The sequence below is a fragment of the Zonotrichia albicollis genome, chromosome 6 (genome assembly GCF_047830755.1).
Source record: "Zonotrichia albicollis isolate bZonAlb1 chromosome 6, bZonAlb1.hap1, whole genome shotgun sequence".
NCBI classification, from domain to species: domain Eukaryota; kingdom Metazoa; phylum Chordata; class Aves; order Passeriformes; family Passerellidae; genus Zonotrichia; species Zonotrichia albicollis.
Window position 1 is genome coordinate 55,616,537 of NC_133824.1, and position 12,796 is coordinate 55,629,332.

The window sequence follows — 12,796 nt, forward strand, 5'->3', positions numbered from 1 at the left end:
TGTCTCCTGTTTATAATGAAAATTGTCACTATCTTAATGAAATCTGAGTTTAGACTGCCTTTCATTTTTCATGTTTACCAGAGGAATCATTAAGCACAGAATCAAGAGCAAGGGAAAGGTTTGAAAGCTAGAGATATTAAAACTTAAGGTCTTCTGATTATAGTCATCCTACATTTTTATTTCATTTTCCTCATTCATTTAAGATTTTATAATGACAGCTACTTGCTTAATATTTCACTAATTACTTAAGGGGTCCTAGGAGTACTATGCCATTACATGTATTTTGTAGAATGGGTTAAAAAAAATTGTATTTATGGGAATACAAATGTAGATTTTGAGGTTTTATAATAGGATCTAAAACTTCTACAGCCATCCCTAAACATCTGTGAAGTACTTAAAAGATTTTTGACTAAATACCTTCAGTTTCTTTACTTCTTTTTACAGTGAAGCTACATTTAGTTCATTATGTGTTCATTTATTAGAATTTTTATGTGTCACGTCTCCTATATTTTAGCTCCTGATGTGAAGTCTACATGTGTTTAAACATATACATTCTGTTTCTTCTTGAAAATACAAAATTTCTTATTCAGCTCTTTGGCATACATTTTGCCATGATGGAATGTCTGTAACTGAAAGTTCAGTCACCAGGTGAAACTAAAATTGTTCTGGCTTCAAATAGGATGCTTATTCTGCATTTTTAATTACAAGATCTTTACTCCTGGTCTAAATGAAAGGTGTTTTTTATTATTATTCATTGTTACCCAGATCTGTGACCAGTTAAGTGCAACTAGAATGAAAAATACCAATGGTTACCTGTATGTTTTTAGGATTCTTACTCTCTTTATATATCTGTGCTGATTTCTGTATTATTGTCTTTCTGATCAAATAGTCTGGCTTTGAAATAGCACTGAAATTTCACAACAATCTGTTTTACACTGCTTGTATATAGATTTTTGTACAGCAAACAGCAATGACTCTCACACAGCATGAAGAAAATCTGTTCCTCTACCAACAACAAACCTGTCATGAATTTTTGGACACGGCCATTAATTTCAGGAAGAAAAATTAATAAGAGGAAAGTTATTCCGTCATTTCACTAACACCAATATTGTGAAACTGTTTTAAGCAATGAATGTTAGATTAGAGATGCCTCCTCCCTGGGTCAGAATTTTCTTAGCTGCTCATTGAATGCAACAGAGAAAAGCAGAAAAATGTGTTTTCAAATAAACATATTGTATATATGTATATATATATATAGAGAGAGAGATAATAGACATTCCCCACCATTTCCAGTTGTGAATGTAACACCATAGCTTGGACTGTCACAATAGCAATAGTTGTATCTCTGAATCATGAGGCATTTGGGAGGAAAAAAGTGTGATTTTTTTGCTTTCATGCTTTATCTTCCTTCATATTTCTGTCATGCTATGGCAGAACATCCCCTAGAAAATCGCAAGGGTAGACAGAATAGTTTAAAGTCCAACTCCCACTGCAGATCAAGTGGAAGGAAAAAGTGAAAAATTGTCACAAATGCATGATTTTTAAGATTAAACTAGCCTCTGTAGAGTTGCATAAAATTGTTTCTGTGTGAATTTAGAGGCAAAAATAGCAGAAGCACATCACCTAGCTTTTTAAAATAGGTATTGACTTGCATAAAATCCTGTTGAAAGGCAGTAAAAGCGTTACATAAATACCAGGAGCAATTTAACTTGGCCAAGGTGACTCTTCAGCTGCAGACAATTATACTGTGCCTAATATTTGCAGTATATTTAGTGTACTGTGTCACCATGCTAATCTTGGATCTAGCCTGTGTCCAGATACATCATTTAGAGATTAAAATGTATTTATTGTTTATTGAAGAAGTTTTGGTGCTTGGTTTATTTTTTTTTTCTCAACTCTTTTTTTTTCCCAAATGGAAGGAGGTCTAGAGAAATGTAAAATACTAATGGGATAGATATCATAGCTTATGATGCAAACATAATACAAATGAAAGTCCAGGTTGTCTAGGTTTATCCTGCTGCTATACAGTTTGTATTGTACAAATGATGTGCAACCTGTGTTTTGCAGTTGGATATTTATTCATTTCTTAAATTTTATTACAGTGTATTTCTAAAGTTTTTCTGTTCCTACGCAGAATGTAAACCACAGTTTACTTGCCATCTTGATTTTTATTTATTCCCATTTTTTATTTTATTCTAGATGTGTAAAGTCTCAGGAAGCCAAACATTTATTCATTCGTTTTTCATGTTCAAGGCCTGAAAGAAGACTTGTCTGTTCGGAGATGAAATTATTTCTATATTTTGCCATAGGATTCTTAAATTTGATGGACCTCTTGGTTTTTCATTGTTATCCTGAATTTACAGATCTAGCTTATTTGAAATTTTATCACAATTATAATAATTTTTTAAATTATTATTTTATATTTTTCAGGTCTGGCAAAATGTCTCAGCAGAGAAAGAGAATTTTCATGTGGCCTCAAAAAAGGAAGAAAATCAAAGCACCCAGGAGTGCGATTCTCAAGATGTAAGATTATCTCACCTCAAAAATAAGCCCTAATCTTATGGTTGGATGAAAGCATGAATGCTGTAGGTGACTGTCAGTGGGACTTTTCCTGCTCAGGATGGCAGATATATTAATTTATAAATTATAAGTGCTGAGGAGTAAATGCGCTTTGCTGTCAGTCTGTGTGTATATATTATCAAGGTTTCTGTTCAAAACTGCCCAATAGAACTGGTGGAGCTGTTGCAGGAAGAGCAGTGATGGAAAGTGGTGTCATTTGATGTTTCACCATTTCAAAAATTTATTTGTTCCTGGCTGAAGTGTTGCCTGCATTACAGTGCGATGCAAAACCCTTGTTTACATATAATTATATTTAATACTAATTTATTTATTTCTAATAATCAGGCACAGATTTCACAGATGCTTTGTTTAACAAAGCAAATCCTGTGGGGAGATGTAAGACATGACAGCATAATCATTGAAAGGCTGTGATACCGTTCACTGCCAGTCTAGAAAAGCTGTAAGCTGTGTTTTTCTTGTGATAGTTCTGACAGAAAACCAAATCTGCTGCTTTCACTGAGACAATACACTCAGTCAAACAGCATGGGATGAGCTCTTCACAGAAATCTCAAATGCATGGATTGGGGCTGTAATTATAAAGACACAAATAGAACAGGGAAAAAAAGCCAGAAAAAATGAGCGAGACAAATTTTGTTGTGAGAGTCTGCTCTGACTGTTGAGGATTTTCTGCTCAATAGTTCAGAAAGTATAGTGATACTCTGACTAATTTGCAGGTGAAATATATATATATATATATATATATAATTCAATATATATTGTTAGATCTTGAGATAAAACAAAATCCTGTGGAGGTAACTCAGTAATTTGCTGTTAGGTGATCATGACAGTGTGAAGAAAATTCTGGAAAAAAAATCTTACATAATTTGGTATACAATATATATTTTTTCTAATTATACAGTATCCATTTATCACAAAGGTGTTAAAAGTTTGTTCAGTTATAAGTTACCTCCCTTCTGCCACATCCTCCACAGAACAAGGAGAAATTGCATAACCATAAGAGTGCTTACTTTGCTGCTGCACATTTCTTAATATCTAAAGGTAAAGGAAACTTCAGTTGTTAATAAAATTTGAAGGAGGGGAAGAAAAGCGTGTAAAATTATGAAATTGGAGTGAACTCTGTTTAGATTATGACTAGAGGTTAGTTATTCCTTGGAAAAGTTGTGTAAGGCTTGATGAAATGTAGAATACTTTTAGCAGAGGCTGATCTTTAGCTGAGGGACACAAAGATATATGTGTTGTGTTTATTTGGGTATTGATGTGTTTATATATGCATTTGTATATACACATAAAAGCACATAGATGCACGCATGGGGGTGTGTGTGTGTTTATATATATGCCTGTTTATATACATGCTCTTCATTACACATTTTGCAACACTATTGATTGTTTGACCCATAGTATCTTCTGTCCTCAAGCTGCACAACTAGAAGTCACCTAAATCCTCATTTTTTTCTGAAGATGATTCAGCTTGAAATATCTTTTTTGAATCTAGATTAAGAGTAAATAATTTAAATGGAATTTTTGGCAGGACCACACTTTTAGTTTTAAAGTATTAAAAGTCTACTAAAAATTGCTACTCTGTCATCTGACTTTTTAGTCTTTGTCTAAGACATAAACCCTATGTTTTGTTTGATTTTTTTTGTCATAAAAGGAGTAGGTGCTTTATCAATATACTTTATTTTAATCAATACCGCCTTGATTATTCCCTGTATGAATCCAAATTTTATTTGCTGCTGTCTAGAGTGGGAAAATATGAAAAAGAGTTCCCCACATCAAAATCATCTTCATCATCTCAGAGGCTGACATTACTTAGCTTAAACATTACTAAACCCCCCCACTGTTACATTGGAAAGAGTCTTGATGACTTAAAACTTTATAAAAATCCTGTCATTTTCAGTCCATTTAAATGTATCATCACTCCATTTAAATGTATCACTTTTAATAACAAAAAAAGTAGAGAAATTCCAATGTGAACTCCTTTTAGAGTAATGACCAAGTATTACGAATATTTGACTGTATTTCATGTTTCAGCTCCTTTTCTTATGACATCCTTAATCCTACTCCTGAAGGGACAGTAGGATTTTCAGTGTTGAGTAAATCTCTGGTTTCATATCTGGAGATCTCCCTGGTTCAAAAATCTACTTTGCAATTGATTTTATTTATGCTGTGCAACTCTGTTTTCCCAGATATTAAAAAGCATATTGGCTAAGAATATAACATTATTCCTTGAATAAAATGACAGCAATTAAAGCACCAAGATTTTTCACCTTGAGACTCATCTAATTTCCCCATTCAGTGACTTTATATTTCTGTTCAGGGATTATTATACCTTCAAGATCTAGAGTTTAGACAAGAGAATAGTAATAGAGAAGTTCTAACTGTAATGCTGATTTTCTACTGCTTGTTACTATTTCCTCACCCATAAAACACACTTGTAGTTAATTTTCTGTTCCCTCGGACCACTTGTAGAAGTAAACTGCACTATTGGGGGTGAGATTTAAGCATGAAGTAAAGAAGCTGGATGTTCTAGTTTCAGGCTGTTAAACTGGCTGTCACAAGACTTCAGCAATATTGTTGAAGGCTATGACAGGGATAATGTGAAAACTTTGTTCCGTTGCATCAGCTAGGCTTACAGGAAGACCCGGTGATTTTGGGGTTTTTTTTCAGAAAACTGAATGTTTTTGGAAAAAAATACGAAGTAGTTATCTCTGCCATTTCTGTTGACAGGTTGCCAAGACTTGTTTGGGGAATCGTGATGATTCAACATCTCGTTTGAAGGCAGCAGAAACAGGGACAAGCTTCCAGGTATTCCCTTTCAGGGCAATTGTGGGGTTTTACTAAAAGCTCTTGTGAAATGCAGGTGCTTGAAGTGTACTCACACATTCTTCACCAAGTTCTGCCTCAAAAGAGAAGGCTACTTAGTTCAGACTTTCCCTGCATCTGATTGCAGTTCATCTGTTCCAAATGTCTTCTGGCTGGTAACAATTTGCAAACTATTAAATATTTTAAGAGCTGGTAGTCAAATGAATTAGTAGTCAAATGCCTTAATTTGATAGTGTGATGTCTATAGCCCTGGAAGCAGGAGTAGGAGAGATTTCCAAAATAATTAAATATTAAATCCATATATAATTGGTATATATATATAATATGCAGTGATATGAAGCTGTATGCAGTATACTTGTATGGTTTTGCACTGTGAATGTTGTTAATTATGCTTTCTTTAATAGAGATCAGAACCCTTTTCTAGGGACGATTCCATTGCCATGGAATTTTAACATACATTTTTTTATTTCTGCTTATGCATATATGTATTCTATACACCATGTTTTTTACCTCTACAGAAGTTTCACAGCCCTCCATGGCCTACACCTGAAGATAAAAAATCACCTGAAAAAAAGGAGAAAAAATACGAAAAATCAGTTAGTAAACCAGAAAAAAACCTCTAACTGCTACTAATCTACATTGAAAACTGCCAGTCACTTCCATCCTCATGTTCTGTTAGCACAAAGGCATGAAATGTCCCAGGTTTCTAAAGCATGGATCTTTCACTATTTTATGAATGTCTGTAAATTAGTCTAGAACAGACCAATTAGTACCTTACAGCAATAATCCAAAATGGATGTTGGAAGAAATGCTTTGTAATGCAGTCCGGTTTTTGAATTCTTGTTCTACTTTATCAGTAATTGTATACTATAAATTACCTTCTTTGTAAACAACAGTCATTCTCAAGTGTATTTCTCAGATGGTTTTATTCCATGTACTTTTGTGGCAGATTAGGTTCTGATATTAAGGGGCAGTCAGTGTGTGTGGGGGTAAGATAGCTGTGTAACCATAATTGAAGTACAGTCCTTAAGTGCAACTGTAAAAAGAGAACTGTGTGCGTGGGGCTCCATATATACTTACCTTTTAGTATTTCCATCTCAAATCTACTTACTTACACAATAAAATATGTTTATTTTGTTCTTTTTTTCCTCACTGCTATCTTGACTAGTCCATTTCTGAGCACTGAAAAGCTGACAGAATTGAGTTTAAGGGATGGAGATAGAGAGCATCATTACTTTGGGGATTCAAGGCAAAAAATGTGCAGGTAGTAGTGAGTTACAGTTTCCTAGCTTGGATGGCAGCCGTGGGAAGTCGGTTTCATCCCCTAGATTTGTGCTGTTCTCAACAGGATAAAATGTACTTTAAAGGGTAAAGTCCTGTTTTTTCCTCTACAGTTTGGTGACTCCATCAGGGAGGATTGATGGGAGTGAGCTCTGTCGCTCATGGATTCTGTCAGCTTCTCCTTAGTCACACACTCCATGGCAAGAAAGCAGAGAGAAAGGGAGGAGAGGAGACAATGTTTTGCTTGTTTGTGTGTATGTCGTTATAGGTCAAATTTAAGAATTCATCTTTTTGAGATGCAGATCTTTCAAGAACAGTTGGACTAGTAAACTGCCTGATGCAATGCCATGCTATCCCTAGCAAGAAGTGTTTTAAGCATTTGTAACTTATAAACTTCCACCTTTGTCTTAATGCACAGCTCAGCACATTGTTTTACTAGATTTAAAGTAGTTATAATAATTTACTTTTTCTTGCTTTGTATCAGTTTAAAAGCAAATAGACAAATCTTTTATTTGACTTAGTGGTGCTGTGTCTTCAGTTTTAGCATTTTAGATTTTACCTCTCCTGCAACAGTCTGCCTTTTCCTTGCTGGTATGAATAATCTTTCACCCTGGCACTCTGTGTATGCTCCTCTACTCAAAGGTAAATAGTTGCAATTTTCTCTCCCTTGAGAAAATACAATTTTAAAAAGAAAAAAACCTCATGAGCTGACCAAAGGATGACAAAGTAGGGTTTAAGAATATCCATGTTAAAGAGTCAAAAGAAGTGAAATCGTGGCCACAAAATTAACCAGAAAAGAGATGTGGCTCTTTGCATCTCATCCTAAATCTTGCTGAAGACAGTCTGCTGTCTTTCAGAATATTCAGTGAGCAAGAGACTTGTGAGCTTCTCATATCTACAGCTGGCATTAATTTCTAGTGATGCCAAAAGCAACATTTCTCTGCATATGACACACCTTAACTGCAAAGGTCACTGAAACTCTGTTCCAGTCATCTGTCAAGAAAGGATCTCCACTGCACAGTGGCTGCAGCCCTCCAGCAGGACAGAAGCCTGTGAGCACAGTGCTCACTGTGGCTTTAGAAAGAAGCCTTTGTCAGTGGGCTCCCCTTCATCAGGCAGCCTGCAGTAGATACCAACCACAGGTTCCTTTGCTGCCTTGGGCACTGATTGTTACCTGCAGGCCCTTGCCTTGCTCATGGCTGTTCCTCAAGGACAGCTCCTCACGTGGAATCCACGTTGGATGTAGAGTGCAATCCTCCACCTCTCCTTCCTCCCCTTATCTCTGAGCAGGCTGTGGCTGTCAGTGCTGACACTCCAGTCATGGGCTCCATCCCACCAAGTTCCAGCAATGCAGCAAGGTGATAACTTTCTTGCAGCACAGTGGCTTCCAGCTCCTCCTGTTTGTTGCCCATGCTGCGTGTGTTGATTTGAAGGCACCTCAGCCTGCCTGTCAGCCATGTCACCCTCCCAGAGGAACACCCCTTTTCCTCCTTTGACAGAATTTTCTGGTGTTTTCCCTGTCAGCTTTTATTACCTTTCCTTTCCTGACAAAGCCAACCCTAGAACTGCCTTGGCCTCTTACCTCTCCCTTGCACTTCATTGCCTTCCATGCCCATCTCCTGCCTTGACTTGCTTGCAACTTTTGTCCCTGCCTTGCTCAGCATTTTCTGCCCTTCCTTTGCCTTGCCTTTCCCATCTGAACCTTGCCTTCCCTTACTTACACCTCCATGTCCGTCCCTTGCCCTTCCCACCACTCCATTTTCTTGCTTTGCCATAGTCAGTCACTCTTCACCTTGGCTTTCCTACCTCTTTTTTCCTGTCTTTGCCTTGCCTTGCTTTCTTCCATGACTCTCATCGCCTTGCCTACCCTGACCTTGCCCTGTTTTGCCTTTCTCTGACTGGGAGAGAAAGAAAGTTTCTGGAGACTGCACCAGAAACACTGAAGAGAAGTGCTTTCCTTCCTCTCCTCTCCTCTCCTCTCCTCTCCTCTCCTCTCCTCTCCTCTCCTCTCCTCTCCTCTCCTCTCCTCTCCTCTCCTCTCCTCTCCTCTCCTCTCCTCTCCTCTCCTCTCCTCTCCTCTCCTCTCCTCTCCTCTCCTCTCCTCTCCTCTCCTCTCCTCTCCTCTCCTCTCCTCTCCTCTCCTCTCCTCTCCTCTCCTCTCCGCCACTTCCTTCCTCCCTTCCCTTCCCTTCCCTTCCCTTCCCTTCCCTTCCCTTCCCTTCCCTTCCCTTCCCTTCCCTTCCCTTCCCTTCCCTTCCCTTCCCTTCCCTTCCCTTCCCTTCCCTTCCCTTCCCTTCCCTTCCCTTCCCTTCCCTTCCCTTCCCTTCCCTTCCCTTCCCTTCCCTTCCCTTCCCTTCCCTTCCCTTCCCTTCCCTTCCCTTCCCTTCCCTTCCCTTCCCTTCCCTTCCCTTCCCTTCCCTTCCCTTCCCTTCCCTTCCCTTCCCTTCCCTTCCCGGCAAGAGCTCACCACCAGCATTTAGATACTGCTAGCAGTAAAGATCTCACAAAGAAATAGGCCCCACATGAAAGGTGGTAGGACAGAAAGTCTCCTGATATCAGCTCCCTGGGCAGCCTGTAACCTCCACCTGAAACACTGGCATTGCATGCTTTCCTTCCCACGGAAAAAAACTTCCTGAATTTTTGAAAGGCCTGCCGAAAATTAGGTTTTGGCTTACGACTATATATTCAAGGATTGCTCTCACACAAGAGAGAGAAGGACAGAAGTAAAGGTGTGTGCCACTTCATGTTCGAATACATGTTTGAAAATAAAAGTAATATCAGTGAAATCTTTCCGTCCTCGAACATTGAGAGCAGTGATGAGACTTTTTCCACGTTGGATCTGCATATTTTGTGGTTTAAAAATACCATGTTACATTTACTTCTTTGGTAAGTGCAGCCTGCCATCTAGCGGAGCTATTGAAAGGCAGCTGTCCTGGTTTGGGGCACATTTTGGAGGAAACTTCTGAATTGGGGTCCCTCTAGAAAGCAAATCCAAGTGGCTCCTCCCCCAGCTGATTTGGGAAAAGATTTCCTTGGAGAAAAGTGGAAAAAAAATCTGTTTATTTAACAGGCAAAGCATTCACCAGCACAAAAACTGAACAATATTAATCAATAAACCCTCCTGCAGGTCTCAGGAGGTGAGAAGCTCCCCCTCGTGGGCTGCAGCTCAGCTCACTCTGTGATCAGCCACTCCAGGACAGTGGCATCGGGAAGGTAAAAGCCAACAAGTCCTGGCACCCTTAGTGTGGGATCAGTAAAGGGGGTGGGTGGTTCCTTTTCAGATCCTGCACTGGTGAGAGAGAAGGAATGTGGGTGTATATAAACCTGAAAGTGAATAATGCCGTGTTATGTGAGCACTTTAGGGACTGGGAAAGGAAGGAGATGCCTACAAATGTCAGTTTGTTCCAGGATCTTGTTTTTGGGAGCACTTGCTGGATGGTTTAAATTTTAAATATCATTTCTACAAGATGGAATATGCTGCTGAGAAGAAAAGCACATAACACCACTGCGTGTGGTGCAGTTCAAGGGGAGGGAGGGAAAGGTGAAGCCAGCAACAGCTTTCTCCTCTTGCCCATTTTGTGTACAAGGCTTTTGTGTGATATTTTAAATTTTGTAGCTAGTGTCTTCAAAAGTGAAATAAGTTGATATTACATACAACTGGAGAGGAATTCATGTTGCCCCTTGAATATTGTGTGAAATAAGCATTTCAAATGGACAGTGAAGAGTTTATGCAAATTCCTTCTCAGTTCAGTAACTGCTGCCACCATTAAAAAAGTCCTACAACAAAAAAGAGTGCTGGGCATCACTTTTCCCCCTACAGTCTTAAACTGCACAATGCACATTGTTGCTGTGCTTTTTACTTTCAGCTGTGTGCACTCTTCTATTTTTTTCTCTCTCTCTGAGCCCAGCCCTGTAATTTTAATCTGGCCACAAACAGTGACAAGGACAAAACAGTTTTTGGGTTTAACATACATCAAAGAATATCAACAATGGCATGCTGCCAGGGTTTTGAGCTTTCCTCTCCTACCCTGTATACTACCATATTCTTTCTAACACACAAAACAAATGGCTGTGGCAGCATTCCTGTAAACTGCACTACACACATACAAGTCTTCTTGAGGGAATTTCAGCAAGATTAAAATCTTGTCAAAATTAAGTCAGGATTTAAAATATTAAAGCAATTAAAGATGACATTGGTGTTCATGTCCAGGAGCATGTGGCCCTGAGTAGGCTGTAACCTCCTGAAATTCCCAACGGCGCAGGATTTCTCCCCGACTGAACCTGCCACCATGTACAACTCAGGCAGCCCTGGGAGTGCCAAATGCCTCCTGCAAACTGACATCAAGAAACTGGGGGTGAGTCTTGTTTCCCATGGAAAAGGGCCAGCGTTCGTGTCCAGGGACTTGCGCCCCCCCCAGGAGCTGTGACCCTCAGTGGCTTTCTGCCTCCTAAAATTCTGAATGGTGCAGGATGGCTCCCAGACCAAACCCAGCCCGTGCTGGCTACTGGGAAGAAAGAAACTGAATCCTAGTCCAAGCCAGGGCAGTGGAAGTACGAGTGTTCCTTGCAAATCCAGATTTATTTATAGCAGAGGCACAGCAGAAGTCAGTGAGTTGCTAACAGGAAACTCTTCTGCCCTCCACAGCCAGTTCAGGAGAGCTCCCCAGAGACAGAAGAACGTCAACTCCCTTTGTCTCTGGAGGATCTCTCTTCTCAGGCACACAGTAGTGGGTGATTCCAGCTGGGAACAAACGTCCTGGGAGTCTGGGCTGGACGCTGCTGGCACCAGCGCTGTTCCAGGTGCACCCATGGCTCCAGGGAACGATGCCTTGCCACAGGCTGAGCTCCCGTTCTCCCAGCCAGCAGCTTTCTCTGGTCACGTCCATCTCCAGCCACGAGCCGGTTCTGCTGCTCCTGGGGGTGGGCTGGGCTCTGAGGGCACAGAGGGGCTGAGCGCTCCACTGAGGCGGGGCTGTGATGTCCCAGGGCTGTGATGTCCCAGGGCTGTGATGTCCCCGGGCTGCGATGTCCCCGGGCTGTGATGTCCCCGGGCTGTGATGTCCAGAGCTGTGATGTCCCCGGGCTGTGATGTCCCCGGGCTGTGATGTCCCCGGGCTGTGATGTCCCAAGGCTGTGATGTCCCCGGGCTGTGATATCCCGGGGCTGTGATATCCTGGGGCTGTGATGTCCCAGGGCTGTGATATCCTGGGGCTGTGATGTCCCAGGGCTGTGATGTCCCCGGGCTGTGATGTCCCGGGGCTGTGCCGGCCGCAGCACTGTGACATAACCGCGCTGCCGCTGGATAAGCCAGGCCAGCACCCGTGGCCGCAGTGCAGTCATGATGGGACGTGCTGGAGCCACGAGTGATGGCGACGTCCTGGTGACGGTGCCTGTCCTGCTGCTGGCCGCTGGGGCTGTCTGGTGGGCCCTTGGCCACCGGCACCCACCGGGCCGGCGGGCACGGACAGCAAAGAGGAGCGAGCGCCCCGGGGTGCGGCCCCGAGGCCCACGGAGGAACCGAGGAGCCCCTGTGGCTCCCAGGGCCCCAGGCCTCGGGCGGCTCGGCGCAAGCGGCCACGGGCTCCCGGCAGCCCCCGGGCAGGCCCTGCAGCTGCGGCCCCTGCGTGGCTCTGGCCCGGGAGCTGCAGGAGCTGGTGCGGCTGCTCTGGGATCCCAGCAGGACGCGTGCGCCGCTCTACTCGGGGATGTGGCAGGCGCTGGGGAAACAACTGGAGGAGCTGGTGAAGCGAGGCCACCTGCCCTGCTGTGGCCCCTGCAGCTCCTCCCGAAGCCTCCATCCCTTCAAGAGGCTGCTCCCAGCAAGATTCTCCATCCCTGGGAGAGCCTCAAGGCCTGCAAGGATGGCACAGCAGGGGAGAGCCATCCATGCAGGAACCTCAGGCTGTCAGAGACCCTGCATCCTGCCGGGAGCCTCTGCTATCTCTGACAGCCTCCACCCCTGGCAGAGGCTCTCTGAGACCTGTCAGCCTGCAGAAGGTGCAGGGCCCATGGACAGGTCTCCCAGCTCCCTTGGACTCACGGGCATCAACAACGCGGGCACAGCCCTGACCCCTGACGTGGCCGGGGAAAGCCCAGAAGTCCAAATGGGAGC

At 42.2% G+C, this 12,796-nt stretch overlaps 1 protein-coding gene across 1 annotated transcript in view; it reads left to right on the plus strand.

Moving 5' to 3' along the window:
- LUZP2 (leucine zipper protein 2) overlaps window positions 1–6,555 on the plus strand; it is a 70,043-nt gene extending 63,488 nt beyond the window's left edge. Inside the window, exons 10-12 of the mRNA XM_026796458.2 lie at window positions 2,431–2,523; window positions 5,308–5,385; window positions 5,922–6,555. Coding sequence (XP_026652259.2) covers window positions 2,431–2,523; window positions 5,308–5,385; window positions 5,922–6,026 — 276 coding nt within the window. The 3' untranslated portion in view covers window positions 6,027–6,555. The remainder of the gene's footprint in view (window positions 1–2,430; window positions 2,524–5,307; window positions 5,386–5,921) is intronic.
- Window positions 6,556–12,796: the final 6,241 nt, after the last annotated feature.